Source organism: Onychomys torridus, chromosome 4 (genome assembly GCF_903995425.1).
Source record: "Onychomys torridus chromosome 4, mOncTor1.1, whole genome shotgun sequence".
Taxonomy (NCBI): domain Eukaryota; kingdom Metazoa; phylum Chordata; class Mammalia; order Rodentia; family Cricetidae; genus Onychomys; species Onychomys torridus.
In genome coordinates, this window is record NC_050446.1 from 34,301,437 (window position 1) to 34,325,650 (window position 24,214).

The 24,214-nt window shown below is 42.6% G+C and overlaps 1 protein-coding gene across 4 annotated transcripts in view; it reads left to right on the forward strand.

Moving 5' to 3' along the window:
• The window catches only part of Gpd2 (glycerol-3-phosphate dehydrogenase 2), a 142,575-nt gene that overhangs the window by 49,734 nt on the left and 68,627 nt on the right, over positions 1 to 24,214 (forward strand). For all 4 annotated transcript variants that reach the window (XM_036184674.1, XM_036184673.1, XM_036184672.1 and 1 more), the window contains one exon: positions 8,127 to 8,298. In XM_036184674.1, coding sequence (XP_036040567.1) covers positions 8,127 to 8,298 — 172 coding nt within the window. The remainder of the gene's footprint in view (positions 1 to 8,126; positions 8,299 to 24,214) is intronic.

Below are 24,214 nucleotides of genomic sequence, written 5' to 3' on the forward strand. Positions count from 1 at the left end.
ACCACTGAACAAGCCCTTCGGCTTCTAGATACTCTGATTCCACTGGGGAGCAATGGTTTGTTTGGGGCTAGTGAGATGGCTTAGTAGGTAAACAATCTTTCTGATGACAGTGAGGGCAATCTCTGGAACCCATAGAGGAAGGAGAGAATGACTCTTAAAGATATCCTCCAGCCTCCGCTTGCATGCTACGGCATGTACACACGGGCACACACGCTAATAACAATAATACATTCAATTAAGATGAAGGACATAGATTCAATATTTATTGAAAGCCAGTCAGTGGCATCCTCAAAACTTAGCTCGTCTGGCCACTTCTGGTGTTTGTTTGTTTATTTATTTATTTATTTATTTATTTATTTATTTATTTATTTATTTCAGACAGAGCCAACACTTTCCCATTTTCCCAGCAATTTCTCTTGACTCTAACATTCCATTGCTAAAGTTCTACTGTGGGAGAAAGTGATAGTTGTAGGGAGAATAGATTTGCAGGAAACTCTTCCCCCTCCCCCTCTAAAGTTTAGTAAGTGATTGTTTGGGTATATTCTGATTGCACAGGGCTCTGTGCCTATCTCAAAGGAATCATGGCCACTGATGGGCTCTACAGCACCTTCAGGATGCATGAGAGATCCATGCTCAGTGCCTAGAAAGAGGGTGGATGTGTAAAGATAACTTGACGGAAGCTGCTTAGAGGAGGAAAAATTCACTTCAGCTCACTGTGAGTTATGATGGGAAGAGGATGTTGGCTAAAGCAGCCAGCTCCTGATTCCTGGTGGTGGGAGCTAACAGCAGCTTCTGGTGTCTGAGCCACTTCCATCAACCAAGACCCACAGAACCAAACAGCATCACCAGCTGGGATCCACATGTTCAAACACATGGGCCTCTGGGGACATGGGCCATTTAAAGTATAGCAATGGACTTGTCTGGTTCGCGGTGAAAATGAGAGTTACCTCATATCCACTGGCTATGGAGCAAGCAGGAAGCCCTCATGAGTGCGAATCTGTTCACACAGAAACATGTGGCTTACTGTCACAGGAATACAAGAAAGCCCGTCGTCCATTTAGTCACGGGAGGACCCATGAGGTGAAGATCATTCAGACATCTGGAGATAAACCAAATGAGGACGGCTGTCACTTTTTGCCTGCAGGAACACACAGACGTGGTTAGTCTTTTTCAGGGACAACGACACAGGAAGCAATATCTCTTCAGTCTAACTGACTCCATTGATTGAACGGCATAATAGGGCGAGCGAGAGTGATGGCTGAAGTCTAAAGTGATTTGCATGAAGCCTACTCTATACTCCAATGATTACTATACATGATTACAGGACAACCTGGCTGTTAATTGCCTGTGGTCTTTAAATATGCACTTCTTTCAGAAATAGACACTAATTATTTATCTTGTTTTCGGTCTCACCCGAAGTTGCAAATGTCTAGGATTTTTTTTTTTTTTTAAATTAGCAAGTCTAATAGTGTTCAGACATGGTACAGCTGATCTCATTCGAAATCCTGTTCAAGGGAAATGCTCTTTGGTAACTTCAGATTGTGAACTTGACTTCCAGTTCTATGTAGAGGCAAGTCTCTCTTTGTTTCAAAAGGAGATATTTTATTTGTAGTTGTGTGTCTGTATCTGTCTATGTCCACAAAAATGCAGGTTCCCTCCGAAGCCAGAGTCAGACAGATTCCCCTGGAGCTGGAATTACATGGAAGGTTGAGCTACCTAATGTTTGTACTGAGAATCAAAGTTGGGTCCTCTGTAAGATCAGTGTGTGCTCTTAACCACTGGAGAAAGCGGTTTCTCCAAGCCCCATGCAAGTCTCTGACACAATGCTGGAAAAATTTATTTTATTTTTTCTTGTAGTACTGGGTATTGAACCTAGGGTGTTACAGGTGCTAGCCAAGACCTTTACCACTGAGTTACAGCCCCAACTCACATTTATTCATTCATTTATTTATTTATTTATTTATTTATTTATTTATTTATTTATTATGTATACAGAAGAGGGTGCCAGATCTATCTATCTATCTATCTATCTATCTATCTATCTATCTATCTATCTATTTATTATGTATACAGAAGAGGGTGCCAGATCTCATTACAGATGGTTGTAAGCCACCATGTGGTTGCTGGGAATTGAACTCAGGACCTCGGGAAGAGCAGTCAGTGCTCTTAACCTCTGAGCCATCTCTCCAGCCCCCCTCCCCCAACTCACTTTTTAAGACAGGGTCTCACTAAGCCGCCCACAATGGCCTTGAACTTTCTGTCCTTCTGCTTTCCTAGTAGGTGGGACTTCAGGCCTCTGATTTCCGTGGTGAGGTTAGGTAGCTGATCCTGAATCTAGTAGTGCTGGGTTTGTTCTGGGTTTAGGCCTAGGGCAGTGAATTCCACGCTTCCAGTGGACAGGCTGGTAAAATGGAAGTGTGAGAGCAGTGAGGAAGTGTCCTGGAGCTTATAAGTCCTGCCCTACCTACAGGCCACAGCCCCTAGTACACAAGGGTTCCTTAATCTCAGTTAGGACTCTCGAGATTTATGTGACACTGAGCCATGTTTAAAGTTGGATATGTGAGGCAGATTTTAAGGGAATAGTGTGACAGGAAAGAGCAGACGTATAAATTATCATGCTGCCCCTGCTTCCCTTCCGGTTTCACCCAGCTGATGCCCACTAGTTCTGACTTGATTTCGCTGGCCTCTCTAGTGAAGCTTGGCCAGGATGGATGAGATGCCTTCTCTGACTGGCCCTTCCTTCCTTCCTTCCTTCCTCTCTGCCTCCTTCCATGCCAACCCCCCTCCCTCCTTCCTTCCTTCTTTCCTGTATAGCTAAACTGGCCCTTAACACTTTGTGTAGCTGAGTATGACCTTGAACTTCAGATTCTCTTTCCTCCAGCAATTGTTAGGATTACAGGCATGCACTACCTGACTTGTCTGATATACTGTTGTGGGTTGAATCCTATTCCCAAGGGTTTTGTGCATGGGGGGGGGGCACTCTGCTTATTTAGCTTTACACACACACACACACACACACACACACACACACACACACACACACACACACACACACACAGAGTCCCCCGACCCTTTTAGCCTTTTCTCTGCCTTAAACACCCTTGTAAGTAATATTAGAATTGCCTTCCTATCCTTCCGTCTCCTGTCTATAGATTGCTTGAAGGACTTCCCAACACAGTCTTTTGTTGAGAGAGTGGTGCTGAGTCTGGCATCTGCGATCTCATGAGCATTTTGGTCTCTCAGTCAAGTTGGGACATTTTGGATCTATCCATCAGCAGATCTCTCCTCCCAGATTCCTGCCTAATCAAACTGTCAGGCTTGGGAAAGGGAGTCCCAGAAAAGGACAGATCTGGGAGGAGGCGGCGCAGAGCACAAAGGCCCTTTACTTAAAGTGAGCCATCACTTCCTGCCACTGCTTCATGATCTCTGCTCCCGCCCCCCTTAGTTCCCTGACATCAACATATTCTAGAAAAGGTGGAGTGCAGATGTGTTTTTGTTACTGAAAGCCATATGAAGCCAAAACGAGTCTTTCTCCTGTCATAATTCTAAGTAGGGCCTTAGGCTGTGTTTGCTGCCTCTAAAATAAGCGTGGTGCTTAGCTTCTCAGTTGCAACACTTTCCAGCTTTTTTTTTTTTTTTTGAAAGAAATAAACAAAAATAACACGTTATTTTAAAGTACTGTCAAATTAAATAGTACTGTGTGTGTATGTAAGTATGTATTTTTAAATTAGAGGATCTCCTCAGGACAACTGCTGCCGTAGTCAGCACAACCCCCCCCCCCCCATTAATGTACCTGATGCAGGTTTACTATGAGGATTCAATGAGCAGAGAAAAAGCACACGCCTTATAAAACTGCCTAGCGCATAAGTGCTGGAGCCAAAGTTGATTATTATTTTTAACTCAGTTTTATTGAGGTACAATTTGGGGAATAGCTTAAAATGTAGTGAAATCAACTCTTTACAACACACTCAGTTACATCATCATGACCACAGTTAAGTTACAGATCATTTCTGACAACCTCAACGCGCTCCTCTGTAGTAAGTCTTTTCCCAGGACCTGTATGTAATCACTGACCTCTTTGCTGATCCTGTACTTTGTTTTTGCTGAACATTGTTTATATTTTCTTTCTCTCTCTTTCTCTCTCTGTCTCTGTCTCTCTGTCTCTCTGTCTCTCTGTCTCTGTCTCTCTTTCTCCTGGAATTCACACTGTGGATCAAGCTGGACCCGAACTCAGAGTTCCACTTGCTTCTGCCTCTGGAGTGCTGGGATTAAAGGTTGGTTAGCACTGAGACTGATTGGTTCGTCTGTATGGGACAAGCAAGTCAGCATTTCTCGGCCTGTAGGCCGAAGTCTGGTGGTGACCACTCAACTCTGCATTTTCATCATGGGCACTCATGCATGAATTGATTAGGTGTGCCTGTGCCCCAGTAGAACATGGGCTCAGACTTGACTTTGCAGAGCACTGACTTACAGAATGCATTTGAGGCTCCTGTGTTCTTTTCATCACTAGTCTTTGTGAAGTCACCTGTTACTCTCCATTGCAGAGGTATACCACAGTTTAGACACCCGCCAGGAGTGATGGTTAATCTCGGTTGTCAAGCAGATGAGAGAGATTTTGAGTCCCTCAGCGATGGGCCTCTGGGCATGCCAACGGGGGATTATTGTGATTGGGTTAATAGGATCTGAGCATGCATTCATCGCTCTCAGCTTTCTGAGGTTAGATGCCTCTGGGCTGCTGGCTACTTGGCTTCCTGACATGATAGATTGTACCTTCAAATTGTGAGCCCAGAAACCCCTTCTTTAAGCTGTGTCAGAGTATTTCATCAAAGCAACTGGGAAAGTATCTAAGACACCGTCCCTTGCTTTGGCACAATTACAAATAAAGTCAATGTGAACCTCTGCTAACAGATTTCAGCGTGGACACTGGCTTTCATTTCATCTGGGTAATTATCGAGGACGCCGATTGCTGGTAGGCTAAAAAAGTAGTTTGAAGAGATAAAGCCACGAGACTAATATTGAGACATATACCAATTTGCTATCTGGGGTTCTCCAAATTAGAAATCACTGTGGTATGAAGAGTATTGGATGATATGGAACACCCGAGATTCTCTAGAGAGTTAGTTCATAGTGATCTGAAAAAAATGAACAGGCATACCTAAGAGGCATGGTACTTACCCATTACTCTTGGGCAGTTGAGTACTATCCAAAGGCAGCAAACAAAGAGCAAAAAGCAGAAGAGTACTTGTCTTGGATACTGAGTTGAGTGAACAATCAGTTGTTTGTGATCAGATGTAGTAGTATTGTGGGCATGGGGTGTCTTGTGATGAAGAGGGTAATGGTGTGTATGGGAAAATCTAAGCGGGTGGTGGTGGCGCACACCTTTAATCCCAGCATTCAGGAGGCAGATGCAGGCTGATCTCCATGAGTTTGAGGCCAGCCTGGGCTACAGAGCGAGTCCCAGGAAAAGCACCAAAGCTACACAGAGAAACCCTGTCTCAACAAAACAAAACAAAACTAAAAAAATAAAATAGAATAAAAAAGAAAGAAAATCTAGATAATAGTGGGTAAATACTAAGGCTGGGTAATTTATGGGCTTTTGAATATTTTATGAATTTTTAGGATAAATGTTGGAAACATGTAAGATGCTGGCAACATATATTCCATACATGGAAATGTTGGTGTTGTTTTGGACAAGGTCTTGCCCTGTAGTCCAGGCTGACCTTGAGCTTGTAATGCTCCTGCCTCCCTGACTCTTGGGCACTGAGATCAGAGGCATGCACCATCATATAAAGATGAAAGAGATGTTTTGAACATTAAGACAAGACAGGCTGAGACTATTCCCACAGAAGGTCAGGAAGCTGACAGGACCTTGTAACCAATGGGAGCGACTGCTGCTCCTCACCTCTCCCCCACCTGCTGAGGACACATCCTTGGTCAATCTTCCTGGTTAGAACAGAATAGGGAGTTCTTAGAATTAACAACTTCTAATGAACTGTCCCATAATATGGTCTTTAAACTTATTTCTCGACTATTTCTAGAAAACTTACCAGGCAGAAAATGTCAGCAATTCTGTTGATGTGCGAACATGCTCGGGCGGTTTAGTCACTTGTCAGCCCCATGTCCAAGTCTTTCCCATCTGTCATGGCGCAGCTCCCCCTCCCTCCCCGCGGAGGCCATAGTCCACCCCACCCCCCACGCTGACATTTGCTTTTTCCACAAATGTGTTATGTATGTGTGTACTGTCTGTCCCTGTGTTCTCTTTTCCTTCGCATTAGGTGAGGAAGACAAAGACCGTAGCTAGCAGAGTCTAGTCCTTCACAGAGCATAGCAGTTCCTTCTATTTGGCTTCTTACACAAGGAAACAGTTAATTAATACGTGAATAGGAGGAGTTACCTGCAGAATGGGATGTTGGCATCTGAACTAATAATTTGAAAATTAATGCATCATGTTGTGAGTATGGAGGTCAAAGGACAGTTTGTTGGAATCTGCTTTCCCCTCCTATGTGGATTCTATGGATGGGACTCAGCGGGTCAGACTTCCAAGACAGGGCTTTCCCAGTGTTCTCTAGACTTCTGGCTTTATTTTTGTAGAAATCCAATTAGCTTGATAATAATTAATCTAGTCATAGGAAGTATTTTGGTTTATCTGAATTTTTAAAAAATCCCTTATCTTAACTGAGGAGAATAATCTCCATGTAAGAGCAGTAACCACAGCTGGATACACTGGTGAGCACTGTAAGCCCAGCCCTTAGCCAGCGCAGGGCCAGTTTGGGGCCAGTCTGGGCTGCATAAAGAATTCCAAGCCATCTTGTAGATACATGGAGACACCCTGTCTCGAAGACTCGAGAGCACCTCTTCTTGAGCAAGCTTGGCCCTGCTCATTCTCAGCTTCATAGGTGACTTAGGAGAGAGTAAAGACTCTTCGCTGTGCTGATGCTGTGACGGGACAGAGGGACGAGATGTGCTCCTCTTTGGATACTGAAGGAGCAGCATGGGTCTTGTGGGAAATGAATCCATATTGCAGTGTGAGAAAAAATCCCAAATACCTGTTTTTCTGTGTGTTTGACCTTGACTTCTGGTTCTGGCACTGTGTGTGTGTGTGTGTGTGTGTGTGTGTGTGTGTGTGTGTGTGTGTGTATGTGTATTTTTAACAAGTTGTCATCCAGGTAACACAGGCTGGGTCTGTGACTCACTGTCAACCCTAGGATGGCCCGTTGCCTTTGTCTCCCGTGTGTAGGAACTGTAGATACTGGGCAGCAGAGAGGTCAAATCTTTTTTGCTTGCAGTTGTCCTGGGTATGGATCAGAGTCTTACACGTACTAGGCAAACACTTTGCAAAAATAAACAACAACAAAAAAGGGCAAGTATTTTTAATTTGGGCTGATGATGAGTTCTTTATTAAAGAATCAAGAAACTTAGGAGGATTATGCTTAGTTTGAATGATAGTACTATTAATTTTTCAAAAATCTAAATAATGTACTGTAAATATTGGAAATCTTTACCTTTACATTTGAATATTGATGGGGAAGCCTCTTCCTAAAGTCTTTGAAAAAAGTATTTCCATTGAGCCTAGTAGATTTCTCTAAATAAGATGCTAACTTCTGCCAAGCAGACTTTTTGATTGTGCTGATTTAAACCAACAAATCACAGAATCTAGAGAATATTTTTGTCCTGAGAATTGAATAAGAAACATAGACTTTTCAGAAAATGCACAATGGTTATAAAGTGCTATTTTCTCTTTTTACATGATGTCTACAGTTTTAAATCTTATCTGAATGGTTGGATGTGACCGGGAAAAATACTTCCTTCTGATTCCTCAAATTGGTTTAGGTAAAACATTTGGGAATTGCTACACAGTGCTAGAAATTATTAAACTTTGCTATATTTAAAACTCAAACAAACATTTGAGATATTGAATTTGAAACCAGGTGTTCTGTGGGTAAATAGCTGAGACCTATGTAAAGAAATAAAACCCACTCCCACACAGCTGCTCTAGGGACTACGTGGGGGCCGTGGGCTAGCTCTGGTAGGCCTCATCTCCAGTATGAATTTCTTCATAGTATAGGGTATGCTTTAATGAATTAGCATTCCAGATGTGTGACTGGAAACTGTCCACTTTCCCTCAGGTGAGCCTGGCTTATGTGGAAGCAGCTGAGTGCCTCACAGAGCCTGTGAACAGGGAGCCTCCTTCCAGAGAAGCTCAGCTCATGACTTTGCAGAACACATCGGAGTTTGACATCCTTGTTATCGGAGGAGGAGCCACAGGAAGTGGCTGTGCCCTGGACGCTGTCACCAGAGGTGAGTCGTCTTCATTGTAAGTGAGTACAGTGCTGACTGCTGAGCTCACACTTCTCTGGGTGTTTTCCCGATTTTCCATCCTTTGTGAAAACTTGCAGTTTTCAGAAACCTGGGCACTCCCAACAGTTTTAAAATGAAATATAACTGTAAATACATATTTCACTCCAGCAGATGGTTTTGAAAATAAAACTCTATAGTCCTGAAAATTCATTCATGTAAACCTTGTAGCCTAAGTGTATTTTTCTGTTTATTCTGAATCATGATCCATTTAAAATATAGACGCACTAGAGTCTGCTCTGTTATCACACTGACCCCAGTTTTCATCAATTTCATGTCTCCAATCATAGTGTATGATGTGAGGGCGATTATACTCGACCATGCTACAGCAGGTGGGAAGAGCAGTCTACAGTCATCACGAGGCAGCTTGAGCTTAGCTTTCTGGCCAGCCTGAGCAGGAGAATTGGAAGGGGATATATTTCTATCCTTATGGGAGGTTGTGCTTGGGACTGCTCTACTCAAAAGAATTAATATCTTCGCCAGGTGGTATGGTGCATGCTTTTAATTCCAACACTGGGGAAGCAGAGGCAGGCGGATCTCTGTGAGTTTGAGGCCAGCCTGTTTACAGAGTGAGTTCCAGGACAGCTAGGGCTGTTACACAGAAAAACCCTGTCTTTTTTTTTTTTTTTTTAGGTTTATTTATTTATTATGTATACAGTGTTCTGCCTGTATGTGTCCTTGCAGGCCAGAAGAGAGCACCAGATCTAATTGCAAGTGGTTGTGAGCCACCATGTGGTTGCTGGGAATCGAATTCAGGACCTCTCAAGAGCAGTTGGTGCTCTTAACCAATGAGCCATCTCTCCAGCCCAGAAACCCTGTCTTGAAAAACAAACAAACAAACAAAAAAACAAACAAAAAAACCCCCCAAAACTTCTAGGTGACAATTTTCTGTGCCGAAGAGAATCCTTTCTCTAGTAGGAGTCAGTCAGGAAACTTATTTTCCCACCTATCGCCAGTTATTTTCTTGATTTATAATAAAAAAATCATCCTTTTAATTTTAATTTTGCAAATATTTGGAGTACTTAATGCATGCGGAGTAGTATACAAGGTACTATAAGAGAATACAGTGCTTTTAGCAAGCTTTTGTGTCTAGACCACATTACAGAGAGTATGTATACCTTTCATTGGGTTCAGAGGCATTATAGATACCGGTACATATGTCTGTAAGTATAAACTCTCTCTTATCGACGGAGAGTGGTCAGGAGCGGAAAAGCTCCTGGCACATGTCCCAGTTTAATAGGCAGATATTACTTAGTGAGAAGGGCCTAGCCTGAGGAATATGCTGGCAGAACCACATGGAATCAGGGCATGTGGGGACAGCAGGGGCTCTAACCTGGAGCATGAGGCCAGCAAGGAAGATTAGGGGGAAAGAGTTGAGAGGCAGAAGGTGTGCCAGCTGAAGGCCTTGACTTTCTGGGGCAGGCCTCCTGAGATCCGGGAGATGAAGAAAGGGTTGGTAATTTGGAAGGCGCAGGGCCGTCCACAGATGCTCCAGAGACAAGGAGACAAATGCCATGGTGAAGTGGGGTTGAGAAGAAGGCCATCATCTGTTGAAGGGCTTTTTTCTGTTTTTCTTTTGGGAAGACAGGAGGAACAATTCTGGGCAGGACTGAAGTTTAATATGCAAGTCACAGAAGAAGAGAGGGTGCAGCAGAGTCCTGGGGAGAGACGGGGAAAGGGCTGTCACAGGTGTGCCCTAGTGTGCACAGAAGCTGAAGTTTGTTTCTCAGGGACAGAAACGGGGGTAATGATTGTAAAAGAGAAGAAAGGGACTCTGCACTTAGAACTGATCTAGAACAGATAGAGCCAGTGTGCGACGTTCCACTTATGTGTGGGAGGAAGGGGCTTCAGTGCTGAAAAACATACCACTGCGTTGTAGAGAAGGTTATAGGGAAACACCTACTTCCGCCTTGTAGAGAAGGTTATGGGAAAACACATACTTCTGCCTTACAGAGAAGGTAATAGAGAAACACCTACTTCTGCCTTATAGAGGAGGTAATAGAGAAAAGGGAGCTTCTTTGTCAAATTTGGAAAATAGAGATTGTTATCCATCGGGAAGAGACAGGAGAGAGAGAGAGAGAGAGAGAGAGAGAGAGAGAGAGAGAGAGAGAGAGAGAGAGAGAGAGAGAAAGAAGAGGAGAAGGGAGGGAGGGAGGGGAAGGGGAGCGGGAGGAGAGGGAGAGAATATGAATGTATGTGTACACACCTAGTATTGCCGAGAAAATAGACAGAATCCCGAATTGAAAATTGACTAGTTATCAATAATAAATGGAGAAAATGAGAAAGGATTTATAGAAGCAGAGGAAATTGTTAGAGACAGACCTGGAGCTGAAGAAGGCAGGGTGGCAGGTAGGAGCAGCTTTAGAGCCAGGGTGGTTGGAGAACCGCAAGGGAATCAGAATGAAATGTGAATTTTCTCCTTTTGAAAAGTGTCACCCTTGTTTTCTTTTGTGTCTCTATTTCTGCTTAAAAACTTGGACAAGATCAAGTGTAGTTAACTCTCCTATAGCGTGCTTTAGTAGTTATATAACAGTCTATTTAGTAGTTTTTTTCTGTACGCTGTATTTACTTTTGTCAACAGGAAATGCTGTTTTATTTATTTTCATTAAGTGAATGAAGTTTTTGGTTGCTTCTTTTTGTGAGTGTGTTGTATGTATTTACATATGTTCATTTGGGTATTGTTTTTTGTGTTGTATGTACATTTGTGTATGGTTTGTGTGTGTTCATGTCTACAGAGGATAGATGTTGATGATGGATGTCTTTCTCAGTCACTTTCCACATACTTGTTGGTGAGGCATGAGTTGACTTGGTGACCCAGCCCGGCCTCAAACCTTAGATGCTCCTGACTTAGCCACCCAAATGCTTGGATTTCAGGCATGTGACAGCGTGTCCGGCTATTTTGTGTGTGTGTGTGTGTGTGTGTGTGTGTGTGTGTGTGTGTGTGCTGGAGACTAAACCTGACGCCTCAGGCCTTCTACGTACATAACTCCACTGCACCTCCAGCCTCATTGTTTTCTTTCTTATTTAAAATACTACTGTTATGAGCTAAGTGCTGAACAAGCTCTGAGCGTCCAAGACCTAGTAAGATATGAACTAATACATTTTTTTCCTTTGACCAGTGAAGTAGGCATTTGGTAGTGATCAGGGAATTGTGGGTAGTGATAGTGATGATGATGATGATGGTGGTGCTGGTGATGACAATGACCACAAGGATGATGATTAGAGTTTCCATGAGAGTATTATAGTTAATAACAACTGGGGTTGGGGATTTAGCTTAGTGGTAGAGCACTTGCCTAGCAAGCACAAGGCCCTGGGTTCGGTCCTCAGCTCTGGGAAAAAAATAACATCTAACAAAATGATAAACATTTAATATTTTGTGATATATTGATCACCACCTTAGAATACTTGCCTGACCACCTTTTCTAAGTTTATGGTTTACAGAAGGGATGGGCATAGTGTGTATAATGAAAACATATAAGGAGGTGCTGAAGGTAGTCTGTGTTTATCCTCTGGCTGTGGTTTCTGATGATATCAGTGGCCCCCTGAAGTGTGAAATAACCATGGGCCTTTGGTTAATGAATTGCACATTGTTGCTGTTCATTCATGGAATTTGCTCTTTTATTATATTTGATGCTTCACTTAACAACAAATTTTGCTTTCTCTGTGTTTGATATGTTTTTACCAAATTATTCCTGATTGTATCCATTAATCTTTAGTCACATTTGACAAAAATAAATTACTGTGATCTTTTAAAGTTACCAGTAATAATTAGATTTTTTTCAGGGCATTGAAGTTTTGGGGGAACCACTAGATGTGAAAGGGCTTGTATAGAAGAGTTTACATAAGCTTTTAGATAAAATCCTATGCCTAGGTATGATTTCCGTAATCACGTATGAGGTCGTGAGGTCTTTATAATGCTTATTTATTTACATCCTCATCATCTGCATTTTCTCAGGAAGCAATTTTCATTTGTTTCATTTTGGAATATTATTTCATGAACATACCATGCACAGTTTGGCTCACGTTCTCCTGCAGGTCTATGATCAAAAGTAACGGCTTCACTGTTCACTGCATTTGTGGCCAGTTTCTGGGTGGAAGTATGATCCCCCAGACCCCTTGGTGGGGGCTTTGCTCCCAAAGAAACAGAAAGGAGGAGACTGATAATTGCAGTCTCTCCCTCAGGGCTGTCGAAGGTGTTCACTTCTTTGTCTCTTTTGATGGGACTTACCTGTATGTATGTGGGACCAGCCAGGACATTTTTGGTTTAAAATCTAACTTATGAAACTTAACTCTATGCTGCTTTTGCTTAAATTGTAGGAAAGACTCTATGGCCAGAGAAGTGTTTATGTAGTTGTCTTGTTTGAAAATGTATATTAGAGCACCAGGGGTGGGGGGTGGGGTGAGGGGTGGGGGGTGGGTGAGTGGTTGGGGGGGGCGTGACTGGTGACAGCAGCGTCAGGATTTCAAGGTTCTGAGACAGGTCTCAAAAACTTAAATGCCAGGTGCTGGGGAGCTGGGGAGATGGCTCAGCTGTTAAGAACACTCACTGCTCTTTCAGAGGACCCAAGTTGGGTTCCCAGTACCCAAATGAATGCTATCTCCAAAGGATCTGATGCCCTCTGTCCTTCATGGGCTCCTGCACACATGTGATGCATATGAACTCACAAAGGCATACACATAAAATAAATCTTTAAAGAAACCCCAAAACCAAAACAGTGCACAGGTATTTTTGGTTTAGAAGTGGTGTATGGCTGGAAACTCTTGAATCTCACACCCTGCTTCTTTCAAGTCTGGGCAGTGCAGCCCAGTAAGGACACAGATTATGCATATTGGGTGAACTGAGTTCAAAGTTTGGACTCATTGCTTCTTTATCTCTGACTTCCAGTAAGTATCTTAATTTTACACAGAATGTCCAGATTTCCAGGAATAATTGGAGGGTAATAGTAATATCCTTTTCCATAAGCGAAGGTTTAGGCATTGTAGAAAAAAAATGGGGACTATAGGCCTATGTGCTTGAGTACTGTGCCACCCTGTTCCTGAGGGTGGGGTGCACAGTTAGCTTTTTGTCAGCTGGACATAACTGGAGTCACCTGGGAAAAGAGATCCTTAACTGAGGATTTGGCCCCATCAGACCTGGGCAGGTCTGTGGAGGGCAGGTAGGTTTAGGCTAGTGATTCTCAACATGTGGGTTGTGATCCTTTGGGGGTCGCTTATCAGATATCCTGCAAATCAGATTTTCAGATTATGACTCATAACAGTAACAAAATTACAGTTGTGAAGTAGCAATGAAATAATTCTGCATTTGGGGGTCATCACAACACGAGGCACCAAATTAAAGGGTAGCAGTGTGAGGCAGGCTGAGAACCACTGGCCTAGGTTGTGTAACAGAGGCAGCTGAGGAGACCAGTCAGCAGTCAGTGTCTCCTCTTCTGCTTCTGCTCCTGCCTTGGCTTGCTTTGAGGACGGACTATAAGCTATAAAATGAAATAAGCCCTTTGCTCCTGTAAGCTGGTTTTGGTCAGTGTTTTGTTATAGCAATAAAGATTAAATCAGGCCAGTGTGGGAAGCTGCATTTCAAGGGGCAAAACTGCAGAAAGCAAGTTCATTGCTCGCTAGACACTGGAAAGAGTCTAATGTTGCAAGTCTCTGGTCATTAGTTTGGCAATTTAACTTTTTGAAGTTTTTTTCTTTGTTTGTTTGTTTGTTTGTTTGAGACAGGGTTTCCCTACATAGCTGTCATGGAACTCACTATGTAGACCAGACTGTTCTGGAATGCACAGAGATTTGCCTGCTTCTGCTTCCTGAGTGCTGGGATTAAAGGCTTGTGACCCTATGTCTGATCTTTAACACAATTTTGATATAGTGATTTCCTTTGTCAGCAGTCAGGTAGGAGAAACTTGAAAAGTGGTGCCAAACCCACTTGGTAAGCAAACCTGTGACAGCTCCTAGATTACTAGAACATGGCTATAGATGGCTGAGGGCCTATCAACTGTTAGAATGTTTTAAAACTACTATAAGTTCTGTGGCAAAGGGATAGGAAGAAGAGTGGGGCAAAAGTGAGGTTTAGAAATAGAGTTGAGGGCTGGAGAGATGGCTCAGCGGTTAAGAGCACTGGCTGCGTTTCCAGAGGTCCTGAGTTCAATTCCCAGCACCCACATGGTGACTCACAACCATCTGTAATGAAATCTGGTGCCCTCTTCTGGCATGTAGGCAGAACACTGTATACATAATAAATAAATTAAAAAAAAAAAAAAAGAAATAGATTTGAGTCGGGCGGTGGTGGTGCATGCCTGTAATCCCAGCACTCGGGAGGCAGAGGCAGGTGGATCTCTGTGAGTTCGAGGCCAGCCTGGTCTACAAAGCAAGTTCTAGGAAAGGAGCAAAACTACACAGAGAAATCCTGTCTCGAACCACCCCCCCCACCACCAAAAAAAAAAAAAAAAAGAAATATGTGAAGTGTAGCGGTGCTGCGGAGCGTTTGCCGAGTACATGGGAGATTCTGGGTTTGAGCTTTCATTGCTGCAAACACAACAAAACAATAAGAATTTTCATCTGTAGCAACAAACAAACAAACAAACAAAAAAACCCAATAAAGTAAAACCATAGAAAACTTGGAAAATACTTGTTATGCCAAACAGGGTTTATTTCAAGTAGTTCATCTGTTTGTGATAGGGATTCATGTAGTCCAGATTGACTTCAAACCAGCTAGGGAGCAGAGAGTCATTTTGAACTTATGATCCTCCTGCCTCTACCTCCTTGAGTTCTGGAATTACAGCTGTGCACCACCATGTCCAGCTTAAATTTCAGACGTTTTCAGTGTTTCATTTTGTCTATCATTCATAAACAGTATTTAACTAGTCCTATGTATGTATTTATTTATTCTTTAAAAATTTTATTAATTTTTTTTTTGTTTTATGTGTATGGATATTTTGCCTGTAGAGGTCAGAAAGAGGGTGTTGGATCATCTGGAACTGGAGTTACAGATGGTTGTTAGTTGCCGTATGGGTGCTGGGAATTGAACTTGGGTCTTCTAGAACAGCAGTAAGTGCTCTTAACTGCTGAGCCATCGCTCTGGCCCCATTTAACCTTCCCATTTTGCTTCTCTTTCTTCCCCTTTCTGGCTATCATTTAGATTGATTTTGTTTCTTTGAATTGTTAATGGACTTCGTTCTTTGACAATTTAATACATGTATGTCATGCCTTATGATCATTATCTCATCCCATCCTCTCATCTCCACCATTATCAACCCTTCCTCCTCCTTACCCGTTTACTCTTCTCCCAGACTTGTAACTTCTGGTTTTGTTTTGTGACCCATTTCAGTTCATCATGGCTGTATGACCACTGGATGGGACTATCCTTTGGAACCTGGTGGAGCCACCAATGAACTAACTCTCTTTTTCCTGAATGATTCTTCTTTTCCATAACCTATCAGGAAATACTTAGTTTTCTCATCTCTTCTGTTTCTAGATTTAGTTGCTACTGCCTTTAAGATCCTCTAGAACTTTTCCTGTCACTGGGTCTTCCACTCGGTGTTGATCTTGACCATCTGCTGAGACAGCCGAAGCCTTGGCTCTGGTGGTGTCTTGGGGCTCTATTTATCTTCCTGCATCCAGCTGTGACCCAGCAGATAGGTCCTCAGTCCTAGATGGTGGTCAGGAGTAGCTTGGTAACTTCCTGTACAAAGTGCAGAGAACCCTTCTTCAGTTTCAGCTCTTGGGCTCATCTGAGTTCCTTGTTTCCACACAGTGAATGGTTATATACTGTATCCTTTAGGAACATATTCCCAGATTCTGAGCCCACCAAGACAGAGGCGTTTGACCGAAACACTCTACTCTGCTGCATTGCCATGGAGTATTTATCCTAATTTTGAATCAACCATGTCTTTTAAAAATAGTTTTGTTTGAATAAAGAAAGCATGAGCTGTTCAAAGGTAGGTGTGCGACAGCCGTGTTAAGTAAATTTTTGTTATTTGAAAACTAACGTATGCATGTTTATATGTATTCACCTCTCTGTATGTGTCTCTGTGTGTGCATGTATGTGAATGCGTGGCCACAGAAAGAGTGCTGGGCTTAAATTCACATCATCACGTCCAGCTTTTTATGTTGGTTCTGGGGATCAAACGTGGGTCCTCAGGCTTGTATAGTTAGTACGTTCATGTCTTGCCATACTTCCCTGGACCTCAGAATTGGATTTATAACAGCATTTATGATAGTAAGATATTGGAGAATGGCTTCATAAAGAGGGGGTTTAGCCAGTTACAGAAAATCAGATAGACCTGTAAGTAATTGCCAAGAAAATAACCATGATGTGTTGAGTTGGAAAAGAATATAATGAAAGAATAACTTAATTGCATCTGTCTATCTATCTATCTATCTATCTACCTACCTACCTACCTACGTACCTACGTACCTACGTACCTACGTACCTATCTATTAATCACGAATGAATACAGGTTATAGACTCAAGCATAGCAAGATAATGGTAACACAAAGAAAACATTTTAAATAATGAGCCTCACTTTTCATTGACTATTGTATTATTTTTATCATTTTGTCTTACACTGACTGATACCCCTCCCCCCATTTAACACTGGCCGTTTTTATAATGACAAGGTGAAAAGAAGGAGCTATAGTAGCACCTCTTTTATTTCTGGAAACTATATTATTATGTTATAAACATAATTTTGTGACTTTATAATTGAATGTCTATTTAAATAACACAAAACATGTTAATGATATACTCAAAGTTAACAGAGTATATATTAGTTATATTTATCCATTTCCTAATATGCACATAGCCAGATGAATTAAAATAACCAATATCTAATATTTTACACATCTGTACAAAGCTGACATCCACTGTCGAAAAATACCAGGCCGAGTGCTTGATCCTGACCTTGGCTTGCCAGGGTTGCTGCCAGCTTCTCATGGGTATCATCCTAGAGGGAGGGGTCCTTCTGAGCCTCCAGCCTCTGGGCTAGTCTTTTAGTAATGACAGTGGCTCTCAGAAAACCAAACAAGTGCCCAAAGTTCTGAAGAGAGTTTCACCTCTGTCCATGCAGCATGCTGATTTGGTGCCTGTGCTCATGGCACTAAGGCATGAAGACTCTTAGCTTTGGGACTTGTGTTCTTACCTTGGTGCCTCCGATGATCCCAGCGATGCCTCCTGCTTCCCATTTAGCAAACCCAAACAGTCATGTTTCTGAAATTTTATCCTAGTGAAATAATTACAGATAAAGGGAGTTTAAAGGAAAATACAATTGTGCAGTACAATCTGAAAGAGTAAAAAAAAGAAAATAAGCCAGATGTTCAAAAACAGGAAGCTGAATAAGTAAGTCATAGTAAATGATTAATGTAATACTTTAAAATGCTTTAAAAATGAAATTATCTACAATATTTATTTGATGTACGAAATGTTTACAATAAACAGTGTTAAATGAAAAAAAAGTTTAAATATGATCCCGTTTTTGCAAAACTGTACATATGTGATTATAGACATGCACAGAAAATGTGAATGTTTAAACCCCAAAATGTCAACTGAGGTTATCTGTGAGTGGTGTAATTACAGGAGCGTTTTATTTTGTTCTCTGTGCATCTCTGCATTTATTATATTGAGCATGCTTTCATGCATAATAAGATAATCAGTACAAGGTATTAAAATATACTTCTGTTCTATTCCATGTTGTGAGAGAGTTGAATGTCGTATCATTTCTCCCTTTAGGTTATAATTATTTCCCTGCATTCATCCCACTGGCTTGACCCATGAGTTGGTTTAGTTGGCAATAGCTAGACAGTGTTGCTTAGACCAGAAGAGACAGAAGAGAGATGCATTTGGCGCTCGTCCCTCACCCCACCTGGAAGGGTGGTCTCATGTGCTAACGTTCGCGTGGGGTGAAGATGAGTGGACGTTCTCGACAATGTCTTTCTGCTTGAGATTGCACTCAGCGTGTTATTACTCCATCACTGCTGTGAAAGTCCTGTACGAGCCCCTAAAACTAATAAGACGCTCAGATAAACTGATGGCAGCATTTGGCATTATTTTGATTCTTCCCAACAGTGGTAGGGTTTATTGCTTTCCATTAATAAATACATAAATAAATAACTTAGCGAAAGGTAGGAAAGGAGGGACGGAACGAAAGTCTTTCTCGTAAGGTCTTGAACTAGGTGACTGGAGAGAAGGCTCCGTGGTTAAGAGCACTGACTGTTCTTCAAGAGGACCTGACTTTGATTCCTAGCACCCACACGTAGCTGCTACCAACCATCTGTAACTCCACTTCTTGGGAATCTGATCATGTCTTCTGACCTCCATGGCATCAGACACGCACATGTTGCATATACATGCATGTAGGCAAAGCACTCATACACATGAAATAAATCTAAAAAAAAAAAAAACAAAACAAAAACTTTCCCATAATTACAGGCCTGGGGTGTGGGGATCTGTCTGTCTTCTCAGAAGGACAGCCTCCACAGCCTCCTCAGTGCTCATTGGAAATACTGCTTTTGATTTCTTCAAACCCGTCTTACCTAAGGATTGAGTGCCACATCAAAAATACCATTCAGTTATTCTAGGGATAAAAGGGGCCCTCTCTTACTTCCTTAGCTTGTCCTTAAATTAGGATGCAAAGCTCTTTATTTAAAACCAGCTGTCTTTGAGGAGGGAAACATTAGACTAAGAAAACAAACCAATAAAGAAACAAAACACTCAGGGTCCAGTGATACAAACTTGCAATCCCAGCCCTGGGGAGGCTGGTGCAGGAAGTGTTTCCAGCCAGCTACACCGTGGGCTGCCCAATGAGAGACCGGAGCCTGAGATGCATAGTCAGAATTTACATCCCCAAACCAACATTCCCTCCCAGGTTCCGTCCCCCCCCCCCCCCCAAATCTAAAGCCTGACTCACAATTTTAGTTAAGTCATCAAAGAGCGTAGTCATAGAATCAGTTGAGATGTCTGTTCATGCTTTGACTCTGTGGTTCTTTCTTCCTTTCTTCCCATCCAGCAAAATGGAGAGATTTGGAACACTTGATACTCTCCAGTAGTTGACAATAGCAAGGTTCTGGTTTTCAAGATGGCTTTCTTTTGTTCTTTCTTTCTTTCTTTCTTTCTTTCTTTCTTTCTTTCTTTCTTTCTTTCTTTCTTTCTTTCTGTCTCTCCCTCCCTCCCTCCCTCCCTCTCTCCCTCTCTCTTTTGTAGTTTAAGCAACTTTTAGGTTACGTGGTGATTTAATATGCTGATTTGGCAGTCATTTTGGAGACTATATTTGTTGTTTGCTTTGAGGAAATTTCTCTTCAGAAATTCTGGTGGGTGACTTGGTGATTTGACAAAAGATAATAAGACAGCAACAACAGAGGAGGGCCTGGTGTAACTGAGAGGCTTGTTTTAAATTTTCCTGTTACTCACTATGGTTTCTTGTGTAAATACATGAATAGCTTCTACAATAACCCACTACAGGAAAGAGCAAGCACAAAGAACTGGACATTAAGTATGCTGGAATACCTGCTCAAACAGCTCACAGTCAGTGTGGGAAAGAAAAGTCTATCCTGACAGCAGGGTCCCTGAGATTCACTCTGCTAGAGCTGTCTCCTGAGTGAGGTAGGATTTCTGATCACCCTGGCTACATTGTGAGTCTCCGGTCTGCTCTTGGCAACTCTCCAGCCCCATCCCTACTCCCTCACCCAAAGAAATCTTTCTAGAACCCTAATCAATCAGATTTCGCACCTTAAACACTTCAGTGGTTCTCTTGACAGGAAACGTCATAGGACTTCTTCAAACAATCTCTGAGAACTTGTGAAGAAAAAAAAAATTAGCCAGGTGGTGGTGGGGCACGCCTGTAATCCCAGCACTTGGGAGGCAGAGACAGATGGATCTCTGTGAGTTCGAAATTAAAAATTTGCCTTAATTCCAAGCAAGCTCTGGTTCTTGGAAATGGACCCCCGGAACCGAATAAAGTATAGTGCATGCAGGCCCTGATACATACATAGCACTTTAATGAAGCATGTTAACTGAAACTGGCCTTGGACCTGCAGAGGTCTTCTAAGAGGTATTTTCCTTTTGAGGATCTCCAGTAATTGCTGTTGTGGCCAACAGTGGCCTTCAGGACAGGATTGAACTGCTCCAGTGTGTTGTCACCTCCTCTCAGCAGAGTCTCCCATGCCCTGTCTCCAGCCCCCAGTGACAAGCTGCTGTGACAAGGCTAGGCACTTTCAAACCTTTGCCAGGTGCTCACCCTCCCTCCATCCTTCCCTCTTTCCTTCCCCTCTTCCATGGTTTCACTCTACATCTCAGGCCAGCATGGAACTCCTAATTCTCCAGCCTCAACGTCCTGGGGCTGGAATTACAGGTGATAGCAGTAAGTTCAGCTTGCACCTTTTTTTTTTTTTTTTTTTTAAGATTTATTTATTATGTATTCAGTGTTCTGCCTGCATGTGTCCCTGCAGGCCAGAAGAGGGCACCAGATCTCATTACAGATGGTGGTGAGCCACCATGTGGTTGCTGGGAATTGAACTCTGGACCTCTGGAAGAGCATCCAGTACTCTTAACCACTGAGCCATCTCTCTAGTCCTCAGCTTGGATCTTTAAGCTGGCCTCTGCCTACAGTAGATCCCCTCTCTCACTAGCCAATCTTGAGCAAGACTCTGTGAACTCAGATTTTGCTGAAGGCTCCTTCCCCAGAAGTGATTAAAATCTAAATTGGGGTGCCAGAGAGATGGCTCAGCAGTTAAATGTTTACTGCTCAGGTTTGGTTCCTGGCACCAGGATGTTGCCAAAACCATCCATAACTCCATGGGGATCAGATATCTTTTCTGACCTCTTGTGGTACTACACACAGGTGGTGCCTATATATACACTAAGGAACACACACACACACACACACACACACACACACACACACACACACTTAATAAAATATGAAGAAAAAAAAAAACCTTAAATGGACATCACTATTCCTCATATAGGAATTTTTGTTACCAGTAAATCCCTTCACAGATTTTAGTGACTTAAACAGAAATATCCGTATCATGTCTTTTGGGAAGGCCAGGACTCCTAGTGAACCTCTGATGAGTCTGTGGCTCCGAGTGTCCATTGGCAGTGTTTCTTTGTGAAATCACTCACATGTTGCTGCTAGCAGGGTCCAGTTTCCCTAGCTATTGGACTGAGGCCTAGACTCCTCATGACCTGTCACCTGGGGCTTCTTGGTTCTTCACATGTACTGCATGACAACTTGCTTTACTATAGCAAGTGTAGTGAGGAGGGGGGGGGTGGACTTACTGAGTATTGGAAGCGACATGCCTTCAAAGTTGCTATGCTCTTCTGTTCAACAGAGGGACACTGCACACAGGCCACACTCAAGTGATGACTGTCTGGCAGGTCTGAAATCATGTCCTGGAGGACATTTTGGGCTGCTCGAATAGGAAGCAGAGGTTGGATACCTTCATCTTGTCCTCTCAGGCTCACTTTTCTGGTGCAGGCATCTTGATGTAATAACTGTGATGCTAGGGTTTAAAGAGAGGCCTATTTTAAATAACGTGGCTCCTAAATACCATCTGAAAGTCAACTCCCTCGTCTGATCTTCAACTGGAGAGAAAAATGGACTAATTTAGCATACTGAAAGAACTCTGTCGGACTTACTAAGTGAAGGTGGTAGAGAATGTGCAGAAGAGGCTGACGAATGGGATTTTGGGGAAATTCAATTCTGGGTTCATGCCCTGGATTCAGGTTCTAAGCTGCAGTAAGGTGAGAGTGTTCTCCTCTCTGAAGGAGGCCCCAGTGAGCCTCTGTGGTTCTTCGTTTGTCAGCTGCCTACCCCCCACTCATCCAGTGTCTGTCCTTGGGCTCTCCATCCTTTTTAAATGATGCGCTATCTCGCTATTCCTGTCCGACTGTGGCACACCCAGAATAAATTATAAGTAATGTTTTAATAATTCAGAGTATTGCAGAACTTTTTCTGACAAATATGCCTAAAACCAGTGATGTGGGTCCATAGTACGTACTATTTCTGTTCTTTTTACTAGGTAGGACATTGATTTTGAATCAAAGATCTCTTCTTATTTTTTACTCTTTTCTCTTTTGATTTTTTGAGACAGGATTTCTTTGTGTAGCCGTGGTGGTCTTGGAACTAGCTCTGTAGGCTAGGCTGCCTGCCTCTGCCTCCTGAGTGCTGGGATTAAAGGGATGCGCCACCACAGCTCAGCTAAAGATCCCTACTTTTCAATCTTCACTGTTTCCAAATATTTGCTCCTTTAAGTCAATGGAATTGTTTTGGTTTTATGATGGCATTTCTGTTCTGTTCAAATTTTTAAACTGTTAAAAGTTATAAAAGCAACACTTTGATAGTAAATGGCTCTGAACCAGATACATGCTCTTTCCCCTAACCTAGCATTGGGGGTCTAATCGCTTCTGCTTCATATTATCATTGTAATTGGATTCCATGACGTTCGTTACCCATTGCCTAAGGGAGTAACCAGCCCTCAGGCATTCCCAATGGTGTCCATGGATGCATACCACAGTCTTAGGAATTTTAAGAGCTCACCTAGTGTATGATAATAACTTGTAGCATTGCTTGTCATTGTAGTCTTGAAAAGGCAGGGGTGTCTCTGCAAGAAAATAAATCAGAAGTAGGTTTCTCCCCCACTAAGAGATCTGTAGTACTCTTCAGATAAAGGGGATGGGATGACTTTTAGAATGTACCTCTCTTTGTTCAGCCTCATCCTAGCAAGAACATTATCTTTTAAAAGTAGTGTCTGTGTGTGTGTGTGTGTGTGTGTGTGTGTGTGTGTGTGTGTGTGTATGCATGCGTGTGTGTATATCTGGGCCTTTGAGCGCAGGTTCCTGCAGAGGCCAGAAGAGGACATTATATTCCAAGGAGCTGAAGTTACAGGCAGTTGTCAGCCACCTGATTTGGGTTCTGGAATTGAATTCAAGTCTTCTGCAAAAGTAGTAAGGGCTTCTAACTGTCAAGCCATCCTTCCAGCCCCAAGAGTGTTTCCTTTTTCCATGGATGCTCTACACTGGTTCATTTGTCCTAGTCTGTATTTCTCTTTAATCCTGAAATAATATATCATAAGCAAAGTGTTTAAATTACAGTGTAAACTCAAGTAGAAGTTAGTTGGTCTCTAAGTCTTTGTGTTCATGTGTGCGGAGTCAGGGGACAGTCTTGTTTGAGGTAGGGTCCCTTTTGTTGCTTACCACTGCATACCCTAGGCTGTCTGGCTTGTGAGTTTCTAGGGATTCTTCTGTAGCTCTGTAAGAGTGCTGGGATTACAGATATGTACCACCTTTTCGTATTTTTGTGTGTGCTGGTGAATGAACTCAGGTCATCATGCTTGCATACTTGTGTGGCAAGCACTTGACCCAGGGGACCACTTCCTCAGCCCATATTCTCTTGTTTTACCGTGTGGAAATTCCCACCTGCCCATGCCCCCCATTCCATACCCACTAGATCACTGCCTCACCACATCCACTAGATTACTAGTTCAGGCACGTTAGCCAGTAGGAGCCAGCACACAGAGAGGTGCTGGGTTAGTTTTGTTGGTGACTGCATTACTGGAGCGCAGAGTACAGGCATGGAGCATTTTGCACTCAATAGGGAGGGACAGGCATGCATGCTGAGGGCTGTGTGACAACACCTATTGAATGCCATGTGGGAAAAGATGGTGCCAGACCCCCCCCCCCCCTTGATCCCCTAAATACACCAGAGAGTCTCACTGCCACGAAATTTTACTGTAATGTTTTCTAGGTGTGATTCATTCACAGTTTAATATGCTTCTAGTTCTGGCTTGACTTTTCCCTCAGGAAGAGCCTAAAATCTCTTCATTATAATATAGACAGTGTACTGCACTTTGAATACAAATTTATCCATGT